This window comes from Colobus angolensis, unplaced genomic scaffold, assembly GCF_000951035.1.
Source record: "Colobus angolensis palliatus isolate OR3802 unplaced genomic scaffold, Cang.pa_1.0 Scaffold4, whole genome shotgun sequence".
NCBI classification, from domain to species: domain Eukaryota; kingdom Metazoa; phylum Chordata; class Mammalia; order Primates; family Cercopithecidae; genus Colobus; species Colobus angolensis.
The window spans coordinates 14,437,192-14,463,595 of record NW_012117376.1 but is presented as its reverse complement, the minus strand read 5'-3'; the positions used below and the strand labels follow the sequence as shown (position 1 = coordinate 14,463,595).

General features: G+C 43.4%; 1 protein-coding gene across 1 annotated transcript in view; it reads left to right on the top strand.

The window, feature by feature from the left end:
* ARID1A (AT rich interactive domain 1A (SWI-like)) overlaps positions 1-26,404 on the top strand; it is an 84,134-nt gene that overhangs the window by 19,833 nt on the left and 37,897 nt on the right. The window contains exons 2-4 of the mRNA XM_011955582.1: positions 12,821-13,033; positions 14,318-14,770; positions 15,824-15,940. Of these exons, the coding sequence (XP_011810972.1) occupies positions 12,833-13,033; positions 14,318-14,770; positions 15,824-15,940 (771 nt within the window). The 5' untranslated portion in view covers positions 12,821-12,832. The remainder of the gene's footprint in view (positions 1-12,820; positions 13,034-14,317; positions 14,771-15,823; positions 15,941-26,404) is intronic.

Below are 26,404 nucleotides of genomic sequence, written 5' to 3'. Positions count from 1 at the left end.
TCAGCCTCCTGAGTAGCTGAGATTATAGGCGTGCGCCACCACACCTAACTAATTTTTGTATTTTTAGTAGAGACGGGGTTTTCCCATGTTGGCCAGGCTGGTCTCGAACTCGTGACTTCAGGTGATCTGCTTGCCTGGCCCTCCCAAAGTGCTGAGATTACAGGGTGAGCCACTGTGCCCAGCCAGCAAGGTTCTTCTTTTCGTGGTGCTATATTGCAGGACATTGGCATCTTATTCCCCAGATAATAAATGCCAGTAGCACTATAGAGTTGCTGTGACAACCAAAAAAGGCACTTTCATACATTTATTTCCAAACACTTATCAGTGGTTGGTATTGCCCCGGTTGAATACTACTGGCTGTACTGTCAGGATTCTTGGAAGGAGCTTTGAACAAAATCCTCTGGGAGAACAGACTGAAAGTAGGTGGTGCTTGAAACTTGGACTGGCCAACCCTTTTGGTGTCTGACTTGTGTGTTCATGTTTTTTAAGTAGGTATTTTGAAACTGCTCTCAACCCCATTTTGCCATTTCTCCTATTGAGGGTGAAGAGAGAGAAGTAATATCCATTGTGTGTGTACTTTATGAACTGGCACTGTAACAAGCATTTCACATACTTATCATTTGAACTGTTTTGTATCTTTGTTAAACAGTTTTTAACCCCTGTTTACAGATGGTTCTGGTGCCAAGAGATGAAGTGACTTGCTCAAAGTGGTGTGAAACTATACTTTTTTTTTCTTTTTAAAAAAGTAACAACCTAAATTTATTTGATTGTCAGTTAACCTCCAGTTGATGACTTTGGGCTTCTGGTCTTAAGTGTATGGGACAGACCTTAATTGTTAGCACTTGTGTAGGATTATGATGGCTGACATTCTGGGTGCTAGAGGATACAGCAGTGAATTAAACACACACAGGACACATAGATTAAACAAGATAAATAAGTGAACCATATAGTATGTTAGTGATACATGCTTGGGAGAAAAAGTTAATCAGGGACCAAGTATAGGAATGTGCAGGGTTAAAATCTTAGATGAGTTCACCAGGGAAGGCCACACTCAAGTGATATTTGACATAAAAGTGAGCTATACTAATATCTGGGTGAAGAAAGTATTCCAAGTGGAAGGATCTGTGAGTACAAAGGCTTTGAGGCTAGAGGATGCCCAGCTGATTTGAGGAACATTTTTTTTTTTTTCTTCTGAGACCGAGTTTGCTCTGTTGCTCAGGTTGGAGTGCAATGGCACAATCTTGAACTCAACGCAACCTCCGCCTCCCAGGTTCAAGCAATTCTCCTGCCTCAGCCTCCCAAGTAGCTGGGATTACAAGCATGCACCACCACGCCTGGCTAATTTTTATATTTTTAGTAGAGACGGGGTTTCTCCATGTTGGCCAGGCTGGTCTCAAACTCCTGACCTCAGGTGATCCGCCCGCCTCTGCCTCCCAAAGTGTTGGGATTACAGGCATGAGCCACCGCAGTTGACTGTTTTTTTTTTGTTGTTCTTTATTACTTTATTTGACCCTGAAGTGTGGTACTACTATCTGTTCTGTTGATAAGGAAACTGAGAGACAAAAGTTGAAGGCACCGTAGGGGCAGAGCTCTTAAGCCACTGCGTAGAACTGGCCATGTACAGTAGTCCTCCTTTATCTGTGTGGGGATATCTTCCAAGACCCCCAGTGGATGCCTGAGAGTACCAGACCCTGTATGTGCAGATGCCCCTCAGTATCCGTAGGGGGTTGGTTCCAGGACCCCCTGAGGATACTGAAATCTGGGGAATATATAAAATTGCATGACATTTGCATATAAACTCTTAATATGTACATTCTCCTGTATATGTTAAATCATCTCTAGATTACTTATAATACCTCATACAATGTAGATATTATGTAAGTAGTTGTTATGCTATATTATTTAGGGAATAATGACAAGAAGAAAGTGTACACATTCAGTACAGGCACAACCATCATAGGCCTAATTACTTTTTTGATCTGAGGCTGGCTGAATCCGTAGATGCAGAACCCATGGATACAAAGATTTGATTGTACTTTTGTTTTTTCCCGTACATGGATACCTATGATAAAGTTTGATGTATTAAGCGCAGTAAGAGATTAACAATAACTAATGATAAAATACAACAATTATGTGATTGTGGTCTCTCTCTTTCAAAATATCTTATTGTATGTAATGTTTTCAGATTGTGGTTGACTGTGGGTAACCGAAACCTTGGAAAGCAAAATCAAGGATAATGGGGGGACTCCTGTAGATCCAGAGCATTTCGGTTCAGCATTAAAGCGGATAGGAATTGCCAAGCCACTAGAGTTTCACTTTTTCTCCTACATTCCCCTTTCCTTTCCTGCTTTTGGGCATAGGGAAGCATGTTTGTTTTGTACACATATCTTTCTCTCTGCCTACCTGAAATTTATATTCTAGTCAAGGATACAGATAGCAAACAAGATAAATAAGTAAAGCATTAGTATGTTAGTGATACTTGCCCAGGTGAACCAGACAATCTGAGACTGAGTATAGAAATTTGGGAAAGCTTGATTTTGACTGAAAGTGCTGCTCATTTGGGAATCTGAGGTGCATTTCTGGCTTTTCTCTGCTGGCCAGGCACTGCCCTCTTCAGACCATTGTTTGGCTAAGGAAAATGAATGTACATCTGAATTCTAGAGATACTCTGCTGCAGATGGATTGGCACTATAACAAGCATTTCACATAGTTACCATTTGAACTGTCTCATATTTTTGTTAAAGTTTTTAATCCCTGTTTACAGATAGTTCTGGTGCCAAGGAATGAAGTGATTTGCTCAAAGTAGTGTGAAGCTCTATACTTTTTTTTTTCTTTTCAAAAAGGTACAACTGGGCTGGGAGTGGTGGCTCACACCTGTAATCCGGGCTCTTTGGGAGGCTGAGGCAGGTGGATCCACGAGGTCAGGTGGATCACGAGGTCAGGTATTTGAGACCAGCCTGACCAACATAGTGAAAACCCGTCTCTACTAAAAATACAAATATTAGCCGGGCGTGGTGGTGCACGCCTGTAATCCCAGCTACTCAGGAGGTTGAGGTAGGAGAATTGCTTGAACCTGGGAGGCAGAAGTTGCAGTGAGCTGAGGTCGTGCACTGCACTCCAGCCTGGTGACAATGAGACTCCGTCTCAAAAAACAAAAGTACAACTTTCCAGCTTGGCCAACATGATGAAATCCTGTCTTCACCAAAAATACAAAAATTAGTTAGATGTGGTGGCACAGGCCTATAATCCCAGCTACTAGGGTGTCCGTGGCAGAAGAATCACTTGAACCAGGTGGAGGTTGCAGTGAGCTGAGATGGCATCACTGCACTCCAGCATGGGCGATAGAGCAAACAAGACTCTGTCTCAAAAAAAAAAAAAAAAAATACAATCTTAATTTATTTGATTGTCAGTTAACCTTTGGCCCTGTAGCCCAAATGCTCCCAGACTGGACACGAGAATCTCTTAAGATTGAAAATACAGATTCCTGGCCGGGCACAGTGGCTCATGCCTGTAATCCTAGCACTTTGGGAGGCTGAAGCTGGCAGATCACTTGAGCTTAGGAGTTCAAGAACACCCTGCGAACATGGCGAAACCCCATCTTTACAAAAACTGGGTATGATGGCATGTGCTTATAGTCCCAGTTGCTCAGGAGGCTGAGGTGGGAGGATCACTTGAACCCAGGATAGGACGTTGAGCCTGCAGTGGGCCATGATTGCATCACTGCACTCCAGCTGGGTTGATAGATTGAGATACCCTGTCTCAAAAAAAAAAAAAAAAAAAAGATTCCTGGCCTGGCCCCCATCCCAGACCTACTAATTAAGAATCTGGAGGGTAGAATTGGATTGAGGAGCTGAGGAGGTTGAGGTTCAACCTGGTTGATCATCTTGACCACTCCCTCAGGAAGTTGGTTTGAGAACTGGCATTGGACCCCAGATGTGCTTACTGCCTCTCAGCTTATCTGCTCTTTGCACCTGGTTGTACTGCTGTCTTTTGAGATAAAAAGTTGTAAAGAAGGGGACGTTTAATTTTATGAGATGACATTTTTGTTCTTGTTTGATAGTTTTCTTGGGGCCTTGCTGTTGTTTTTATAACTCTGGTTTGTTTTTGTTTTTGTTTTTTTGAGACGGAGTCTTACTCTGTCACCCAGGCTGGAGTGCATTGGCACGATCTTGGCTTACTGAGACCTCTGCCTCCCAGGTTCAAGCGATTCTCCTGCCTCAGCCTCCTGAGTAGCTGGGACTATAAGGCACGTGCCACCACGTCCAGTTAATACTTGTATTTTTAGTAGAGACCAGGTTTCACCATATTGGTCAGGCTGGTCTCGAACTCCTGACCTCATGATCCTCTGTCCTCAGCCTCCCAAAGATTACAGGTGTGAGCCACTGTGCCTGGCCTAACCCTGGGTTTTAAGCAGTACCTAAAAGGATTTTTTTTCCAGAGAAGTTACTTGGTTTCTTTAGTGGCTTTTGTAATTTGTTTGAAATAGGGAGAAATTGGTTAGTTAAGTTTGGTCTTAGAAAAAAGTGATCTTCATTTTAGGAAGAGCATTTTCTCTGGAAATGATGATAGCTACCTGTTCTGGAAAAGGTGGCTAATGAAAGTGCTCTGGATGAAGAGAGAAGTACTTACCATTTGTTGGAATTCATTAGTTTGATGCTCTAGCGGCTTTATTTTAAGGGCTCTTTCTGGCACCAAAGAAGTGAAGAAGTATCAGTCACCTGGTTGTGGTTTTTCTGGCATGTCTCTTTTTGGTAGACAGCTGTGAGGTGGTTATGGTTGGTTCTCATAATCTGATGGAGTTTTGCTATATGATTCAATGAGTCCCTTTTGGTCTCCTTTTTCTAACCTTAGTAAGTTTTCTCTTATCTTCTGGTCTGGAAGGATAGAGATGGTAGCCTATATATCGCTAAGCCCAGAAGATAATGAGGCCTTTGTCTTGTTTTACATCACGTTCTAGATGTTCTTGGTTTGACATCTGGTCGCAAGCCCCTTCCTGGAAGTTTGATCAGGCTGGTGCTTCAGGGGATATCATTGGAATGGGCTACGTCTGCAAAAGGGAATGTGTCTGATCTTCTAGAATGGTTTCTATAAGCAGAATGAGGTAGATAGAAATTTTCACTGATTTTTTGTGGTGGTTTTTTGTTTTTTTTTGTTTTTGTTTTTGAAATAGAGCCTTGCTCTGTTGCCCAGGCTGGAGTGCAGTGGTGGAATCTCAGCTAACTACAGCCTCTGCCTCCCAGGTTCAAGCGATTCTCCTGCCTCAGCCTCTTGAGTAGCTGGGATTATAGGCACGTGCCACCATGCTGGGCTAATTTTTGTACTTTTAGTAGAGACGGGGTTTCGCCATGTTGGCCAGCCTGGTCTCAAACTCCTGACCTCAGGTGATCTGCCCCCTTGGCCACCCAAAGTGTTGGGATTACATGCGTGAGTCACTGCGCTTGGCCAATTTTTATTCCACTTGGAAATTTATGGAAGCTTGAAAGAATTTTTAAAAAACAAAACTTTTTTGGGGAGTGGTAGTTCAAACTTGTTGTTGATGATTCCTCTCTCACCAAAGGCAGATGGTCAGTTTGTTTAGAACTTGAATGAAATAGAATGAATTGTGAAGTAGAAAACTGAGGTATGGTTCCGAGGTTATGAATGAAGAGAATCCTAGACTGAGTGGGTTTGATTCCCTGCATCAGGTGTGGGTATAATCTGATGAGATTTTTTTTATTTTCCTATCATCCGCTTGGCTTCAGGAAATCTTTAGTGTTGTCTCTGTTGAAGCCATATAGGAGGTTAGAAATCTCTTATTGTCCTAGGTCATATAAACAGTCATATTTCCCCACTATTTAAAACAAGATGAAGGTAGTCTCCTTATTTTAGGAGGCAGGGTCTTAGGGGTAAAACTAAGACAAACAGGTTTCTGGACAATTTCTCCTCAGTTGGGGGCTCGGGATTCTTGACTAGTCTTCAAAGAAGGCCTGAAGTACTAGGTGATAGAGAAAAGACAGGATAAGGGGCATTAGATACAGATGTCTGTGGCTGGGGAGAGAAGGGACAATGAGAATGATTTATGCTGGTCATTTTATGTGCCAGGGTACATAGGGTGTTTTTTTTTTTTTTTTTTTTTTTTTTTTTTTTTTTTTTGTTTTTTTTTTTTTTTTTTTTGTTTTTGTGGTGGAAGCCTAGTCTGTCCTGAGATTATTACTCCTGAGATCTAACTGAGCCACGTGCAGCTGGCAGGAAGCTGAAAGCTGTTGGTTGGGAGAGGCCTTAATTTTTACACTTGTCCCTGCCTGGAATGCCCTATCACAGGGGAGGGTCCCATGCTGGAACTGGATCAACAGCTGCCGCCTGTCCCTGGAATCACAGGAAGCGGAGGACGGGGTGCCTTTGTATAGGGAGCTCTGAAGCCAGACAATAGTTTGTGCTGGCGGGGCCATGTGGCGAGTCATGTGACCTGGGGCTGTTTTCTGCTGGGGTCCTTACCCATCTGTTCTCTCGGCTCTTTCTGGGTTATCAGGCGCCAGTCCAAGTCCTCCCAGGCAGCCAGCTTCATGGCCAGAGATTACGAGCACTAACCTTCCTGGCAGGGGCGGTGTGGCTTCGAGTTTATGCAGATTAGCCATGTGTTTCTCACTTCAAGGCGTTCCACAGGAAAAGCCTTTTCCTGTGTTTGGCTCTCAGTGGGCGGTTCCCAGCTTACTGTACTGGGACTCAGCAAGCAGCAGGCATGCACCAGAGGGATCACAGTACACTGGCCCCCCTCTCCATTCCACCTCCAATGCTACGTCACCACAACACAACCACTCGCGCTCTCATACTGTTGGTGTCATTCATTCGGTGCCAAGATTGCTTTAAAAAATTCCCTTGGCCCCAGTTCAAACAGGAGTACAGCTGGGATGTGTTAGATTTTAGGCAGTCTGCCCTCAATTTGAGATGAGTTATAAATAGCAGTGCCGACTTCCTTAACTACCGCTCTCTGAGGTAAAATGCAGGTTAATTACTGTGGGAATCAATTAGGGGGGGGTTCTTTTGGTTAAAGAGCCAGGGATGCATTTTTTTATTGTTATTATTAAAAGTCATATAACAAATCTAGCCAGGAATAAATTGAAAGCACAAGGAGTAATAATATTTAAATATCCAAAAGTCAAGGTTATAGCTCTAGGTTTACACTGGACCCAACTAGTTAGCATGTAGGATGACAAAATGAGTGGTGGTCAAGACTTCTCTCTGATAGACACCTTTTTGGCAGCCCCTGGCCCAACCCTCTCTGTTCTTATTTTTGCTAGCCCTTGGCACTGTTGAGTACTAAATTTAGCTCCTTAGGGTTGCTGCCTGGTCACTTCTTTCTATATCCTTGGATTGGAACTGGAGCTTTCCTCAGTTGTACTTTTATTTAAATAAAATTATGAAGTTTCTCTTTCCTGGTGCCATTGCCACGTGGAGTGGTACATTTTTGTAAATGGTGTATCTCTGCTTAGAAGTTTTGAGTTCTTGGCTCTGTCTTCTCTGCTCTCTCCTCGGTCGTGGTCAGATGGAGAATTTGAAGCGTATTTTAATCTGTGAATTCCACAAAGTGGTTACTTTGGGTTATAAGACATGTAGCCCAGGTCCACCTTAAAAGTCTAGTCTGTTAATTTCAGCAGTTTTTGAGGGTCATTTTGGTTTTCCTTGATGCAATAAGAAGTTGTAAGAGGTCTCAAGCCTGTAATCCCAGCACTTTGGGAGGCCGAGACGGGTGGATCATGAGGTCAGGAGATCGAGACCATCCTGGCTAACACGGTGAAACCCCCGTCTTTACTAAAAAAAAAATACAAAAAACGAGCCGGGCGAGGTGGCGGGTGCCTGTAGTCCCAGCTACTCGGGAGGCTGAGGCAGGAGAATGGCGTAAACCCGGGAGGCGGGGCTTGCAGTGAGCTGAGATCCGCCCATTGCACTCCAGCCTGGGCGACAGAGAGAGACTCCGTCTCAAAAAAAAAAAAAAAAAAAGTTGTAAGAGGTTCCAGTAGCCCATTAGTCTGGAGGGTCTTGTAAGTCTGTTGGCTTGGAGCAGGGGAACTCCCTATGTAAGGGGTCTGTCTACTAGCTGTTTGTTCTCAATATATTCAGAAGGACAAGCTGCTAGGTGTCCTTGCCTTTGATGCCCCTAAACTGCATCTTTTGATACATTTCATTTGGCAGGCAGTTTATAACATGGCCAGTGATCTGGAAGGAGATAAGTGGTGGATGGAGATTAGGAGTTTTCTTATGGCTCTTTCCTCCTTTTTTATTTTTATTTTTTATGAATTCAGGAGAGTATATAGCAGGGGGCCTGACTTTGCTGATCAAGGGGCAGCATTTTCCTCTCAATTATGTGTTTCTGTGGCAGAGCCTTTGCTTTTGAAGTGTAATCACAGTAATCTACTCCTGTGGTTTCCCATTGAAAGGATTTCCTCTGTCTTTCCCAGAGTGGAATCTCTGGCTTTTTGCAGCTAGGGTTTGGTGTTTCCATCCCCTGCCTTGTGCCTGCAGACTGCTGATACTGGCTTTTGTATCTTGCATCTAGGGATTTTTCTGGTGTGAAATTGCTGCTTTCCAATAAAACTGATCAGTGAAGATTTAAGGCCCCTTCTCTGTTACAAGAGATTGGGAGATGGCATTTCATCTATAACTGCAAATCACAAATCTTTCACGATGGTTTTAAATGTCATAAGTGTGAGTTAGGTCCCTGCCGACCTCCCCTTCTGATTCAAGCAGATGTCTAACTTTTACATGAGACCAGAATAATCTGATTGTTTGAACTGAATACATATTTAGTTTGCCAAATAAGCTACATATTCTGTTGATCATAAGCCTTTTGTGATGGGAGGGAGTCAGAAATCTAATGACCAGAAAAAGGAAGCATACTGATTTTATTTTTAGAATAAAAATTTTTTTGATGTACATTTATTTTTTGGTCTACAAAGATTTCCCAAAGTTGAGGTGGGACATTCGTTGAACCCTTTATCGCCCTCATGTAAACAGCTGTACTCAATTGGGAGTGCAGGCCTCCGTGTGAGAGAGGAAAATGTGACTTGTCCTTAGCCTTTTGTTTTTAAGCAGTGTATATGAGGATGCCCCTGCAGTTCTGAAATTCTCCCTGGTATCAGCTTTTTTTTGGAGACAGAGTCCCGCTCTGTTGCCCAGGCTGGAGTGCAGTGGCATGATCTCCGCTCGCTGCAGCTTCTGCCTCCTGGGTTTAGGTGGTTCACCTGCCTCAGCCTGCTGAGTAGCTGGGATTAACAGGCGCGCGCCACCACGCCTGGCTAATTTTTGTATTTTAGTAGAGACGGGGTTTCACCATGTTGGCCAGGCTGGTCTGGAACTCCTGACCTCAAGTGATTCACCCACCTCAGTGCTGCGAATACAGGACTGAGTCACCGCGCCTGGCCTTGGAGGTTTTTTGTTTGTTTGTTTGTTTTTGAGACAGTCTTGCTCTGCTGCCCAGGCTGGAGTGCAGTGGTGTGATCTCAGCTCGCTTCAGTTCTCCGCCTCCCAGGTTCAAGTGATTCTCATACCTCAGCCTCCCGAGTAGCTGAGACTACAGGCATGCGCCGCCACACCCAGCTAATTTTTGTATTTTTAGTAGAGGTGAGGTTTCACTATGTTAGCCAGGTTTGTCTCCCAACTCCTGGCCTCAAGTAATCCACCTGCCTTGGTCTCCCAAAGTGCTGGGATTACAGATGTGAGACACTGCGCCCAGCCAGGTTACTCTTAAAGTGTGCCTGTTCTCCCTTGAGTATTGTTATCCTTCTGTCTCCTCTTTCACTTCAGTCCAACTTTTTTTCTACCTTCAAAGTCATAACCTGTGTTAGAGTTAGATTTAGGGTATGACCCTGGCTTTATGGCTAGATAGTTTGATTTGGGCTTTGTCCCCATAGTGTCTCCTACCCCTTTTTGGAAGAGGACAGTGTTGCACATTGAACAGTCACTGAGCCCAAGCTCTGTACTTTGGTATTTGGGAGAGCTTTGAAGATAAAACACCTGATCTCTGGCTTCCCAGAAGCTAGTCTTGAGAAATGCAACCAGTTAATTGGAATAGTTAGCTGCAACTAAGGGTTAAATCTTAGGATGCTAACTGGATTTACAATAGGGCATTTAGAAATGTGAGAGACCAAAGTGTGCTGAAGTGGCTTCATTTTGAAAGGTCAAGTTTCTGTTACTAGAAGCCACTGTGGACAGGAGGGCAGGGCAGGATGCCATTGCATAGAGCTGGGTGTGGACAGTATGTGGGGAATCTTGGAGTGAGACTGAAAAAATGTGGAAAACCGGGTCACATTGTAGAGGGCTTTAGAGCCAGGTAGAAGCACTGTTTTATCATTACTGATAATCGCTACCATTTATTGGACATTTAAATACCAGGTACTGTGTGAAGTATGTTATGTGCATATAAAGAACTGATGTGTTCAAGGTTGGATGGTGAGAGAGGTAGGATTTGAACCCAAGTCTATCAAATTACTACACTGTGCTCTATGTAATAATACTGTGCAGGATTTAGTATTAGGAAGTTTGAAACTATTATTGACCAGGGAGTGGTGGAAGTGATTTGGGAACAGCATTGTCCTAGAACTGCTCTAACATAATAAGCCACTAGCCACATGTAGTTATGTGAATTTAAATTAATTAAATGTAAATAAAAATAAAAATTTAGTTCCTGAGTCATATTTGATAATTTAAGTGTTTAATAGTTATCCATCACAGAAAATGTTATTGTGCTTCTCTAGATCACTGGTTCTTAGCTAATAGTATATACCAGACTCATTCAAAGATCTTTAAGGAGGTTGGAGAAGAGCACAAGCCCTTCCAGACCCAGTAAATTGGAATCTCTAGAAAGAGGCCTAGCCATCTATGAAGCTTCACAGAAAATTCTAATCTGCATCCCTGGTTAATAGCTACTGCTCTAAAAGCTCTATAGTAACCATGGTAATGACTGCCCCTCATGTTGTGGGGAGACCTAGACTGACAGAGATACCCAGAGCAGGCTCATCTCTTTGTTCAACAAAATAGTCTCTGCAGTTGGAGGCCGCATGGACAGCAGCTGCAGTCTGGTATGAGATGAGGACCTCAGTGTGATATGTGGCATGATGTGGCCATGTAAGCCCCCAAGCTCTTTACAGGAGAGAATGGTGATGTTTTGGCTCCATTGCCAGGTGTATTGGGGAGGACCATATGCTATTTCTTAATTGTTGTTAAATTTGAACTTCCTAAGTAACTCTAAATTCCATGTAGCTCTGAAATTATGATTGGGAACGTTGTTGGAGCTTCTAATATGGATGAAAGACTTGGGCAAAAATTGTTTAGTTAGGATTGTGGGAAACAGTACTTTAATAATATTGACATGTAGGGTTGTTGGAAGCAGTACTTTAATAATATTGACATGTAGTAGTGATTTGGGACACAGTTTTAGTATGATTTTATACAGTTCAGAAACATGGGAGAGGAGTATTCCCATCATCACTCACCAGGTTAGTTGAGATTTCAGATATAGCCTAAGAAATAACTGCTTCTCTTTTTTCCTTTTGATATTAAGAAGAACAGCCTCTGTGGCTTATTGTCTTATCTGTTTTCTTTCATGAAAGCTCACTTCCTCTACTATAAAACACTTAATAGCATTATTAAAAAATAAATACAGAGAACCAATTGTTTGGATGTCCCCTTCCTTTATTTTGGAGGTTTTGTTGTTGTTTAAGGTCTTAATATCTTAAATTATAGAATAGCTTATTAATTTTGAATAATAGAACTGGAAGGAACCCTAGGGATAACCTAGACCAGTCCTTGGAGGTAGGTTCTAGCGGTCTGTTTTAACAAGCCTTTCAAGTGATTCTGATGCATGCTAAAATCAGTGAACCACTGAACTCCTTCATTTGACAGTTAATGATAGGCCTAGATTATCAGTATCTACTTTACCCCCAATGTAAGAGCCAGTTTTTAAGTTTTATATCAGACTCATGCCTACTCTGCATCTTGTGTGTATCTAAAAGATGCTTAGAGAAACTTCTCCCTCCCTCCACACCACCAATAGATATAGGTAGATATTTCTGGCAGGGGAAAGTGTGCTCTGGAGCGCCAGTAGGATAAAGGCATATCAAAAAGTGAATGAGCTGATTGAACCTGTTGCTCCACAAAGAGCTGGAAAGAAAGCAACATCCATGATAGTCTACCATTGAATCTTCTTGTCTCTCAGAGAAACAAAAGTTCTGTCCTCCTTATGTCTTCAAACTCTTGAATATTAAAGGAAATGAGCTTTTCAGTTGAGATACACAAGGCTCTTAATTCAGAGTTACTGTTCCCTCAACTGTCACTTAGCTTCTTTGCTTATTTGGAAGAAAGCATAAATTTAACTGTGCCGTAGTGCAGATAGGCTATAGGTGTTTAAGGGGAGTTTTCACTATTGGAAAAATAGGAACATCTAGATGTTTGTGTATATGAATTCCCCGTCATAGTATTGAAGCATCAATTTTGGTGTTAACAAGGTGATGGCAGTGCATAGCAGCACCGTCCTCTACCAACTGAAGGGCCTTTGTTTACACCTGGCCTGTCCCTTGGATCTCAAGCAGTACCACAGTTACAAAGTAGTTTTTAGCTTACAAGATGTTTTCACAAATAGGTAGTATTTTCATTTTTCAAATGACAAAATTAGGGTTCTGAGGCGGGGCAGTTGACTTAAAGGTTACTAGGTTAGTCTCATTGCTCTTTCAAAGTAACTGGATTTCTTTGTAGCATACAGACTGAAAAAACCTGTATACTTGGGTTGTATATTCAGTGGCCAGAGACCATCAAAGCTCAGGTTAATGAAATACTTTTTATTTTGTAGCCATCCAGTCCAATGGATCAGATGGGCAAGATGAGACCTCAGCCATATGGCGGGACTAACCCATACTCGCAGCAACAGGGACCTCCGTCAGGACCGCAGCAAGGACATGGGTACCCAGGGCAGCCATATGGGTCCCAGACCCCGCAGCGGTACCCGATGACCATGCAGGGCCGGGCGCAGAGTGCCATGGGCGGCCTCTCTTATACACAGCAGGTAGATGGTGATTCTGATTACCTTGACCCTTGTTGCTGTCCAAAATCTGATCTGTGAGCTATAGAATCAGAATGTATCCTTGGCTTCCAAGCCTCTTGACAAGACTGTAGACCTGTTGGCTCAGTTAATTACAGAGTGCTACTAGCAAAGCCAAAGCTATAGGCACCGTCCCATGTGTGTTCCAAGGAAAACTACTCCCTGGTCACAGGTACATATCTGTTTTTCTCTTGACCTGACAGGCCAGCTTATACCTAGTGAGTGGTGATCTCTGAATGAGGTGGGATGAAAGGCAGTGGCTGAACACCTAGGCACTGCTACTACTAAGAAAACCATTCATATCATGTGCCCTGGGGACAGAAAAGGCCCTTTATGCTTCTGAATGCCTTTACCATATCTGCCATCTGGTTCAAAATGAATGTTACTGGGAGTAGAAGAAAAGGGGAAGATTGAACAGAAAAGATGTTAACAGCATTGTTACAAATGTTAAGATTTCCCCTTATCCATCTCCTTTTGTGGAACCATTCACATCATTATCTCTTTATTGTCATTTTTGTGTTGACAAAGTTTTCTATCACTTACATTTGATACTCATACTGAAAATAGGGAAAGAATATAAAACAAATTTTACTTCTAAGACTTCAAAGCAAAGTATGCCTTTAATATAGAAAATTGTCTCTTTTTTTCAATAGAGAAAAGATGAGGTAACTTATTTATTTATTTACTTATTTTATTTTTTTGCCTGCTTACTAAATATATACCCAGTGACTAAAATAGTGCCTGGTACAAGTAATCGAGTAGGCTCTCAAATATTTTTTTTGAATGAAAACTAAATTAAAGAACCAAAGTAGCTTAGTGATTTGCACACTGTCTGAATTACTAAACCCTAGGTTTTCAGTTGGCTGAGCCAGGCTGCTATTGACTATTCATTGTGGTTAGGGTACAGATTCCTAACACTTATAAAAACAGTCTAGGCCATGATAAAAAGAGTAGGCTCATTGGTAGAAACAGCTGCTCTTAAACTCGTGTTAGTTGCCTCAATAGTAAATAGTGTACATTTTCAGTGGATAAATGTCCACTTGTAAACAAACCACCTAAAAACCCAGCTTGGCCGTCCTTCCTGGCTCAGTTTAGGCAGGGATGAGAGAAAAATCCTGGGCCTCCTAAGTATGAGGCCTTGCATGCTTGCTTTCTTTACTCATCCTCAGTGCATAGCTTCTGACAAAACACTTCATCTTTCCTCATTCAGGAGAGTCAGTGCTAAAAGTATATTTTCGTTTCCTACAGATTCCTCCTTATGGACAACAAGGCCCCAGCGGGTATGGTCAACAGGGCCAGACTCCATATTACAACCAGCAAAGTCCTCACCCTCAGCAGCAGCAGCCTCCCTACTCCCAGCAACCACCGTCCCAGACCCCTCATGCCCAACCTTCATATCAGCAGCAGCCACAGTCTCAGCCACCACAGCTCCAGTCCTCTCAGACTCCATACTCCCAGCAGCCATCCCAACCTCCACATCAGCAGTCCCCGACTCCATACCCCTCCCAGCAGTCCACGACACAGCAGCACCCCCAGAGCCAGCCCTCCTACTCACAGCCACAGGCTCAGTCTCCCTACCAGCAGCAGCAACCTCAGCAGCCAGCACCCTCGACGCTCTCCCAGCAGGCTGCGTATCCTCAGCCCCAGTCTCAGCAGTCCCAGCAAACTGCCTATTCCCAACAGCGCTTCCCTCCACCGCAGGTAAGATATCCTTGCCCTCCTGCCCTTCCCTGTGTGTGACCATAGACAGCTTGGGGGTTAGTGTCGTGAGAACTTTACTGTACAGAGTGGTTCTCTAATGCGCACTTAAAGACCAATTAAACTCTGGGTAAACATGGTAACTGGATTGATTGAACTAATAAAGACATAACCTCCTTAACTACATAAAGATCTATAGCTCTCCTTAATGACGAAGAAATCGGGCAATGGAAAGTTGTATAGATGGATAAGAAATTAAAGATAATGGGACTGAGTTTTTTTTTTTTGGTAAATCAACATCAGAACTTGAGCATCCAAGTGAGTTGGTCTTTTTTCAAAACAGTCACTTTGAGAGGTGGTACTGTACATTCACTCCAACTGCCATTCCATTCTGCTGTCACTCAAAATATTTGGATCCCTTCATTTGGAATTGCCACCAGAGCTGATACCACATTCTTTAGAATACTCTCAGTGGTGGTAAATGTTATTTTTTGTGGGTGGATTTTGTTTGGGGAAATAGCAAAAATTCGTTTGGAGTTATGTCTGGTGAACAAGATATAGGTAATAGAGCCTAAAATAGCATTTGGGGCTTTATTCTTTGTAGAGCCCAAAGAAGAGAGATGACTGAGTGATGACAGGTCCCCTAAAAAGTTTATGTATTGGTGGCACTGTTGGAATAAATATCTCATTCCAAGGTGATGTCTTTGAAGGAAGCAGTACTCATTTTAATGCAGAGGATCTAGCATGATTTTCGTGGTTTCATTGGTCTCATTCCTTGATAGATTTAACTTGAAGTTGGCCATACATTTGCATTTAACCCCAAGAAATAGCCCTCTGTAGGTAGCAATGAATGGGTGACAGTTCTGCCAGAAAGAGTCCACTGTTGACATTCTTGCAAGTCACGGCTTGGATTTTTCTGGCCTTCAGATAATACTGTTCACAACTGGGCTTTCTCTCACACTCATGAGAGACAGTCCCATAACCCTTTCACCATGAAGTAAGCTTGCCTGGTTTATCAGTACCAGGCCATCACAGCTTTTGTTTTTCTTGTTGTAGGAGCTATCTCAAGATTCATTTGGGTCTCAGGCATCCTCAGCCCCCTCAATGACCTCCAGTAAGGGAGGGCAAGAAGATATGAACCTGAACCTTCAGTCAAGACCCTCCAGCTTGCCTGTGAGTATTTCTGCACCTTCTGAAAGGTGATGGGGCAGAGAGGAAACCAAAGCAAACTAGTTTCTGGTTGGAAGTTTTGGTAATTTTGATCTAAATGAATAAGTTACTTCTTGAATTCAAGGAACTTAAAGGTTGACTTGTAGATGTCTATTCTGTCTCCCTGCCCAGGGAATAGGTTTATGATCTGTTTGGTTTGTTTTTGTTTTTTTAAATATTGTGCTTTTAGACATGGACCCACATGAGGGGCAGAGAAGATGGAGATATCAGAAGCACTGTCTGCTCTCCATCAAAGTTGAGAAAAATATCAGTTTCTTGACTTGACTCTTAAGGGCTTAATTTTTAGGCTTTTGGCTTAATGTTTAACCACGAGGTAGGATCCTGGGGCAGTTCAGCATGCATTGTCACATTGAGCATTGCTGGAGCAAAAGCAGTTTTTCTGGTGGTGATTTTGTGTGACTACTGTGTTTTTTTTTTTTTTTTGGTAGAGTACTTGATGCCCAGATGCTTAATTATGGAATCAGGTACTTATTTATGGAATGGACTGACCATATGCTGAGAAAGGCAGTATAGTCTAGTGATAGAGAGCTTGGGCTCTAGAGCCAGAGTTCCTGGCTGTTCAGGCTTCTGAGGCCAGAATGCAGATAGGACGTCTGAGACTGTTTCTCAACAGAGTTCCTGGCTCTAGATTCTGCCACCAACTCTGTTTCGTGGGGGTGGTGGTGAACATTAAATAGGTTACTAGAGAGCGCACACAAGCACTGCACGTTGTAGGCACTCCATAAATGTCAGCCTTTGTAATCATCGCCTCAGAGGGCATTGGGACTGTACTTTATACCTGAAAGGCAGTTAACACCAACTAGGTGGTTGTAGGAACCTTTACTGTTAGTCTTAGCTCTGTGGGCAAGTTACTCAGCCTCTGAAAGTTAATCTGCTGGGCACAGAGATAAAATAGGCTACTCTGAAATCTAGTCATCTGGTAAGATGGTGGGTAGCAAACCCACCATGACAAATCCTGCTTCAGATAGGAAATGAAAATTCAGCCACATATCCAGATAAGAATCTTTTGGAATTTTGACTCTACTTGGATTTAAAGCCTGTGTCTTCATTTATTCTGACCTGAGAGAAATGGTTTCAGGATCTCTAAGAAATAGGCAGAAGGCGGGAACTCTCTTCATCATGAAGTGCCTCCCATGGATTCCCCTGAAGGTCTCTGAGACACCTCAGTAGGGCAAGGTCTGCAGAATCCCTTAGTACCTGGTGTTCAAGCTTCTGAGGCCAGAATGCAGATAGGACGTCTGAGACTGTTGACTTTCTCAACTGAGGAATTGGGGGAAGGAAGTGCCTTAATAAAGTGATCACTCTTTGTTCCCTTCTCATTAGTGTCTGTTGCAATCCTTTTCTGCATCCTGAACTTCATTGGAATGTGCTTTTTAACCTGATTCAGTCAGAATGTGTAACCACTCCCTCATCATCTGTGGTCTGTGGCTAAATCTGGGTGAGGTGCTATTGTGTCAAGAACCCAAATCGGTGGATTTCTGTCAGTGCTGTAAGTTGCTTCGTTCCGAAAAGTTTTTGCTTGCTTCTGGTGACCTTTTGATAGATCTGTATTTGGCTTTTTTTCTTTTTTCTTTTTTTTTTGGTCCTGAGAAGCCTTGTATCCAGAGATGCTACATGTCTTATAAGGGTTGGGAATCTTAAGAACTTCTTATCTGACCCACTGAAGTGAAGGTGAAGGTTTTGGCAGCCTTTTAGGCCCAGGGGATGTTGTTCCTGGGAAGCCTATCACAAGGAACATTCCCAAGTTCTGACTTTTTCTAAAGATTCGTCCAAATGGGTCATTTGCTCAGTGGTAGAAGCTCCATGTGGGAGGTAAGCTGGCTGGGTTATTGGCATCTTGTTTTTTGAATTGCTTTTTATCCCTTTGCTACTTGGACAGGCATCAAAAAGTGGTTATTCTTTGAAATTTTGGTTTAATGCCAGATTTGCCTACGCAGGCTAGGAAGCAGCCCCATCTGAAGAAATGAGAAGTTGGATTCCCTACAAGAGCCCTCTCCTTTCTTAACCAGTTGTGTTAAAGAATCCCTAGGTTTGCCAGTGCATCCCTTCACTAAACAAATGTTTGTGAGGTACCTATTGGCACCAGAGCAGATTGCAGGCTGGCTGGAGAGCAGCGCCTCGGATTTCACATTGCCCTCCTTACTCATTCACGTTACCTCCCTGGCCCTGAAGGCATGATTGTGACCCTTGAATATTACAAATATTAAATTTTGAGGAGTCTGTGCTCAGCTATTGATGCCAAGCCATTTAGGTGCTATTATCCTGATCATGTTATCCCTATATTTAAACCTCTCAATTATTTTTTCATTAATCTTAGAATAAAATCCAGATTTTTTTTTTTTTTTTGAGAGTTTCATTCTTGTTGCCCAGGCTGGAGTGCAGTGGCACGATCTTGGCTTACTGCAACCTCCGCCTCCTGGGTTCAAGTGATTCTCCTGCCTCAGTCTCCGGAGTAGCTGGGTTTACAGGTACTCGCCACCACACCCAGCTAATTAATTAATTAATTAATTTGATATGGAGTCTCACTCTGTCGCCTAGGCTGGAGTGCAATGGCACGATCTTGACTCACTGCAACCTCCGCCTCCTGGGTTGAAGGGATTCTCCTGCCTCAGCCTCCCGAGTAGCTGAGATAACAGGTGCCCCCCCTACCATGCCCACCTAATGTTTGTATTTTTAGTAGAGACGGGGTTTCACCAGGTTGGCCAGGCTGGTCTCAAACTTCTGATCTTAGGCTATCCACCTGCCTTGGCCTCCCAAGGTGCTGGGATTACAGGCGTGAGCTACCTTGCCCAACCTAAAATCCAGAATCTGTAATGTTAGACATCAGAAACACAGGTTGCTGTTCCCTCTCAGCTCCTGTCCCCTGCGTCTTTCTCATTCAGTAGGTCTGGAGTGGGGCCTGAAAATGTGCATTTCTGACAAGTTTCTCTGTGATTCTGTTGGTGCTAGACCAGGGGTGGGACTTTGATAACCTCTACTTTATTCTTTTTTCTCTGCCTTGCTCTTGGCTTTCTTTCAGTTTCTCTAAGGCATCACATGCTATTTTTTGCTTTTAGACCTTTGCACACACCCTTCCCTTTGCCTCATACTTTTCCCCTCAATTCCTCCTGTTCATCTTTCAGAATATACCTTAAAGATTGTTCCTTCAGAAAACTACTACCTAATCAAGCTTCAAGACACAGCTTAAATAACTTCTATGATGATTTCATTGACTAAAGGCCATTGTTAGTTTACCTTAAAAAAAAAAAACAAAAAAGGGCTGGGCATGGTGGTTCACGCCTGTAATCCCAGCACTTTGGGAGGCCAAGGCAGGTGGATCACGAGGTCAGGAGATCGAGACCAGCCTGGTGGCTAACATGGTGAAATCCTATCTCTACTAAAAATATAAAAAATTAGCCAGGGGTACCTGTAGTCCCAGCTATTCGGGAGGCAGAGGCAGGAGAATCACTTCAGAACCTTAGAGGCGGAGGTTGCATTGAGCCAAGATCGCGCCACTGCACTCCCAGCCTTGGCGACAGAGTGAACTCCATCTCAAAAAAAAAAAAAAAAAAAAAAGTGCAGCTGGTTGCAGTGGCTCACGCCTGTAATCCCAATACTTTGGGAGGTCGAGGCGGGCAAATCACGAGGTCAGGAGTTTGAGACAAGCCTGGCCAACATGGTGAAACCCCGTCTCTACTAAAAATACAAAAGTTAGCTGGGCGTGGTAGTGGGCGCCTGTAGTCCCAGCTACGCAGGAGGCTGAGGCAGGAGAATTGCTTGAACCTGGGAGGCGGAGGTTGCGGTAAGCCGAGATCATGCCATCACACTCCAGCCTGGGCTACAAAAGCGAAACTCGGTCTCAGAAAAAAGAAAAAAAAATTAGTTAATGCCCAGGGTTCACAGAGTTCTGATTTGTTTGATTTGGGATTTGGGCATTGGTGTGGTTAGCGGCTGTCCCAGGTGAATCCTGATTTGCAGGTAGACATCTGTTCTAGATTGTATCAGGTTCCTTTGCTATAGTAAACTTTTTTTTTTTTTTTTGGTGATGGAGTCTCTCTCTCTTGCCCAGGCTGGAGGGCACAATTGCAGCTCACCACAACCTCCGCCTCCCGGGTTCAAGCGATTCTCCTGCCTCGGCCTCCCAAGTAGCTGGAATTACAGGTGCCCGCTAACACACCCGGCTAATTTTTGCATTTTTAGTAGAGACGAGGTTTCACTATGTTGGCCAGGCTAGTCTTGATCTTCTGACCTAGGTGATCCACCCACCTCAGCCTCCCAAGGTGCTGGGATTACAGGTATGAGCCATGGCACCAAGCCTATAGTAAACTCTTAGCACCTGTACTTTTTGTCAGTGCTTAAGTATAATTTAAATTACTTATTTATTGCAAGTTCAGTGAGGGCTGACTTGCTCTCTTACTTATTGTCATAGTGTCTGGCATGTAGTAGGCTCCAACTTACTGAACAGATGAACCTGAGCAGCATTCATTATAATGCTCATTTAGGAACTGTACATCTGACAGGAGCAGCTTGACTATATTACCAGATTGTTGTTTCCACTGCTAGGGCAAAGCAGGTATCACAGACTGTCATGGGGAGACACAAACTCCATTTTAGAGAATGGATTAATTTATTTGTGCCTCCTGACAGTGGCCTTAAGAAGTGAGGTTAGGCTGGGCTCCTTTGGCTCACGCCTGTAATCCCAGCACTTTGGGAGGCCGAGGTGGGCAGGTCACGAGGTCAGAAGATCGAGAGGCCATCCTGGCTAACATGGTGAAACCCCATCTCTACTAAAAATACAATAAGTTAGCCAGGCGTGGTGGCACGCGCTTGTATTCCCAGCTACTCGGGAGGCTGAGGCAGGGGAATTGCTTGAACCCGGGAGACGGAGGTTGCAGTGAGCCGAGATGACAGCGCTGCACTCTAGCCTGGGGGACAGAGCAAAACTCCATGTCAAAAAAGAATAATAAATAGAAGAAGTGAGGTTAGGGTGTGTCATCTATCTTGTAAAATATCTACCACTTCACCTTATGTTAATAAGGTTGCCAGAAGTGGTGGCTCATGCCTGTAATCACAACATTTTGGGAGACCAAGACGGGAGGATCTCTTGAGCTTAGGAATTTGTGACCAGCCTGGGCAACATGGTGAAACCCTGTTTCTAAAAAAGAAAAAAAATACCAAAAAATTGCCAGGTGTGGTGGAGCATGCCTGTAGTCACAGCTACTTAGGGAGGCTAAGGTGGGAGAGTCATTTGAGCCTGCCGTGAACTGTGGTTGCGATTGCACTCCAGCCTGGGTAAAATGAATGAGACCCTGTCTCAAAAAAAAGGGGGTTGGAGGTGATTCTTGTAAGGGATATGTGAGCAAATCTAGGTGTTTCATTAAGGTCTTTATATATATTCTTTGTATAAAAAAAAGACGAAGTTTCACTATGTTGCCCAGGCTGGTCTCAAACTCCTGAGTTCAAGTGATCCTCCTACTTTGGCCTCCCAGAGTGGTAGGATTATAGGCATGAGCCACTGTGCCCAACCCAGGTCTTTAATTTCTTCATTTTGGGATAAAATCTTTAAAGGACTCATCTGGAAATTGGTATCTAACTTTTGATAATAGTCATTTTTGAGAGCATATGGAGTTTTATCTTAAAGCTTCTATTTAAATGATTTTTCCAAGTGTATGCCATTTCCCTAGAATAATGAATGCTTGCTTTTTTTTTTTTTTTTGGAGACAGAGTCTTGCTTTGTTACCCAGGCTGGGGTGCAGTGGCACGATCTTGGCTCACTACAACCTCCACCTCCCGGGTTCCAGCGATTCTCCTACCTCAGCCTATTGAGTAGCTGGGATTACAGGTGTGCGCCACCACTCCCGGCTAATTTTTGTATTTTTAGTAGAGATAGGGTTTCACCACGTTGGCCAGGCTGGTTTCAAACTCCTGACCTCAAGTGATCCACCCACCTCAGCCTCCCAAAGTGCTGGGATTATAGGATCAGCCACTGCACCCAGCTTCTGTAACTTTCCTTACTGAGACACATTTGTGAATCTACATTTTGGTCTCGAAAGTATACCTAGGATAGAGTAATGGAAAATGGATACGGGATTGAAAGCTGTGATCTGAAGAGGTTAGCTAGTGCTTCACAAACTTTAGCATGTGTTAAGAATCACCGGAATTACTGCTGCTACCTGAGAAATTCTGATTCAGTGGGTGTGGGCTGGGACCTAAGAATTTGCATTTCTAACAAGCTCTGAAGTGATACAGATGCTGCCAGTTTGGAAGACCACAATTGGAATGAGACTGAGGTAGGTAGTAACTTTCTGAAAAGGGAAGGAAAAAAATTACTAGACTAGGAAGCCGTAGCGGTAACTAGAATAATAGTGGTGATTTACACTATAGTTTGACTCTTGATGATTTGGAAGGCACACTGTAGGTTAAGAATGGTAGAAAGAAGAGACTTGAAAGAAACTAGACCTCCTGTAACTGTGGCCTCAGTGCAGTTTATTCGTGGGTAGCGGAACCCTTGCCCTGCCAGTACCACCCTGGGAGCTCCACTGCTCTATGGTGCTCATCACTGTATCCCTTCCTTTAGTGGGGCCACACTTAGTTGATCACCAAATCTTAGTCTACCACAGAAATGGTTTTTGCTTTTGAGTCTGGTTTCCCCTCTCTCCACTGCCTTTTGTTTTTTCGGGTCCCTGTTACCTCTCACCTGGTGTCTTGCCACAAACTTCTGACTGTTCTGTTTCTTTTCTTCCCCTTTTCCTTCCAAGTCTGTCCTCAACATAATCACCAGAGTGATCATCTTTAAACAAACAAACAAACAAACAAACCTGGCCAAGTTACATTAATACTTTAAAACCTGGCTACCTGTTGTCTGTAGATTTAAGTCCAAGTGTGACATACAAGTAAGTTCCTTTGGGATCTGGAGGATGAGGAGGGATGTAGGTAAGTTTCCTGTCCCTGGAGTAAAACCAGGCACACTTTTTGCTGTGGGTGTTATGTAGAAGACAAGTAGACATTTGACAAGGGTTGAACTTGCATGACTTCTGAGGTCATTCGAACTCTTGGGTCCATGATTCTGAATATGATACGGTTGCTATCCTGAAGGATCCTCCTGTGTTTCATTAGTAAAATAGACATAAAACAGAAGACCATGTGCCTGTATGTTATAATGAGTGCTGTCAGAGTTCGGCAAAGTCACTGATCCATTTATGTCTCAATAGTTGAAGAAAGAAGTCTTGTTGAAGTTCAGTCAGTATGAGCTAGATGTGAATGTATTTAAGTGGTTACAAAAGGAAGGAAAGTCCAGCTTGAGCAGAAGCCATGCAGGCATGGGGATGAGGTGAAGTATAGATACTTGGGGGCTGGTCAGCTTCCTGGGGTGGGAAGTAAAAGGAAGGAAAGCTAAATCACAGGGATCCTGCTGAGCTTCAGCCATTTAGATCTGATCTATGGGCTTACAGATAGGTAACTGGTACAATCATGTGATAAAACTAATATTTTACCAAAATGATCCATTAGTTTGTAGTATGCTTTGAAAAGGGGAGAGTCTTAAAGCAGTGAAATAAGTTAAACCGTAGAACTACTTCTGGCCAGAGGTATGGAGTTCTGCTCCTTCTGTCTCATTTGCATAGCCACCTGCTCCCACATGTGGAACATGCAGGAAAGAATATAGGACTGAGAATAAGTGGGTTCTACGGGGTGGAATATTTAAAGATTTTGATTGACTGGTGGGCAGGGGGAGTCTCATTTTTGAGGAGAAGTTAAATTCCGTATTTATTTTGTGGAATATAATAAGATTTCTGAAAACAAATGTCCAGTTTCTAGTTGGAGATAGGAGACTGAAACTTAGGTAAGACCTGAGTCTGGATATGAGTTTGAGAGTTAACTGTGTGGTAGATAATAGTTAAACCATGGGATGAAACAGGCCTCCCAAACTGTGGAGTTTAGAGATAGAAGCCAGATGGAGCTCTGGACGATGCCAGAGGCCATCAGGTAGAAGCAGCCAACAGAGAGTTGGAGAGATCGGAGAAGGACCAGAATTGTGTAATATTTCTGGAAGCCAAGGGAGGAGGGAAGATGTCAAATTTGTATTTCAAAGAAAATAGGCAGTTGGATTTGTCATAAAGCATTTTATTGGGATCCTTTTTAGATAAGGAAAAGGCCTGATTTCTGAGGGCTTGAGAAAAGGAAATGAACAAGGGAAAGGGAAAAGCAGTCTTGAAAGGCACTGAGAAAAGGGAGAGTCTGGCTGAATCAGTCCAGTTCCTCCGCTTCATCCCAAAGACCTGCATATGTATGTATAAGGCAGATGGAAGAGGGAAAGGTGAAGGTGCTAGCAGAATATTAGGAGGGTATAAATAGGCATGTCTTTCTGGAATTGTGAGAAAAAGGAATCAAAGGCATCCACTGGGTTAATTTCTAAGGGACACTATACCCTTGGCTGAAAAAAAGGTTATCTTAAAGCCTGTTGTTGAAGATTTGGGTCATACTCATTTCCTCAGGTTAGGTAGGACTGGATGTTATTGATATCGGGAGGGAGGTGGAGAATAGAATTAGGATTTGTAATGTCTATCAAATTATCCCTTGAGTTTCTGAGCCATTCTTTAGATTTCACTTAACATCTTAGCTATTACCATTCATGTTTTTACTTCTGTAATGCTTTCAGACACTGAGATCTTGGTCTAGAAAGAGGAAATGGGAGGGAGCTATGCTGTCCCTGTAGAATCCAAATTTTAGAGGGCAGGATTAAGGCTAGGTAAGGAGCTACAGTCAACATCAGTTGTTCTGAAAAGATAGGAATTAGAATGTACAGAATACCCACTCCTGTTTTACATATGAAAAACCAAGGGTCAGAATCAAGATTTGAATCTAGCTCTGATATTTCAGGTGAAATATTTCCTCCAGCATCCCACCCAGTAAAGGAAAGACATGGACAATCTGATCCTCTCTTCATTTTTAGGCAAAAGACTCAGCTCTTTGCCATTTAGCATTTACTAGACTTGTCCTAAAAGAAGGAATGTCAATGGATTTCCATTTTACTTCTGTTTTCCCAGACATCCCTATGATGGAGGCACAGATGAGTTGCGGAAAGGGCGGGTGGTAGGAAAGATAGCCAGACATATGGGACCTGCTTGGAGGAACTAGCCAACTAGGGAATCACCTCAAACAGTGAACCGTTGACTAGAGTTTGATTCCTGTGTTGGATGAGAGCAAGCCTTGTTCTGTCTCTGTCTTCTTAGAACATACTGTCCTGGTCAATGCTAACTTTAGTCAGTTAGATCCTTGTAACTCAGTGTGGTCCATCGTCTAGAAGCACCAGCATCACCTGGAAGCTTGCTAGAAATATAGATTTTCAGGCCCCATCCCAGATTTATTGGATCTAACTCTGTTAATAAGATCTCTAAGTGATTCATATGTCTAATGGTTTAGAAGCACAGAGACCCTGACGGCTGAGAATAAAATTTTCAAATGAAATATCAAGCTGGTAGGCCAGACACGGTGGCTCACACCTGTAATCCCAGCACTTTAAGAGGCTGAGGCAGGTGGATCATGAGGCTACTAAAAATACAAAAATTTGGCCAGACATGGTGGCACACACCTGTGATCCCAGCTACTCAGGAGGCTGAGGCAGGAAAATCGCTCGAACCCGGGAGGCGGAGGTTGCAGTGAGCCGAGGTCGCACCACTGCACTCCAGCCTATGTGACAGTGAGACTCTGTCAGTGTGGGAGACCACCACTAGTTGTTTCATGCATGTTTTGGGGACCCTGACTCCCGGTGGCTTACCCAGTTCAGAACCCGTAGTGGAGCCATCCACAGCCCCCAGCATACCTCTGCAACTTCCTCTCCAGCCACTCATTTGTACCTTAAGCCCCTCACAATTCCTGGTCCTCTTGATTAGGATATACATCTGTTTCTCTCTCTTTCTGTCATCCTCAGCAAACTTCTACTTTGGCTTCAAAACCTAGCTGAAATACCCCTCTGGGACTTCTTCCCCATTTTCATATTGGCATAGCCTTGTGCTAGTACCTCTGCTTGAACTGTATCTGACATCTGTCATGTGCCCAGCACAGGCAGATATTCATAAACCTTTGTTGAATACCCCCCAGATTCTCGCTACCTAGCTGAGCTTTGGGAGCTAACGTTTTGTTGTTTAGGTTTATTGAGAGGAGTGACAAATCTTCTCAATAAATGCTTCAAAAATTAGAACGTTTGGCTGGGCACAGTGGCTCACACCTGTAATCCCAGCACTTTGGGAGGCTGAGGCGGGTGGATCATGAGGTCAAGAGTTCAAGACCAATCTGGCCAACATGGCAAAACCCTGTCTCTACTAAAAATACGAAAATAGCCAGGTGTGGTGGCGGGGGCCTGTAGTCCCAGCTACTCGGGAGGCTGAGGCAAGAGAATCGCTTGAACCCAGGAGGCAGAGGTTGCAGTGC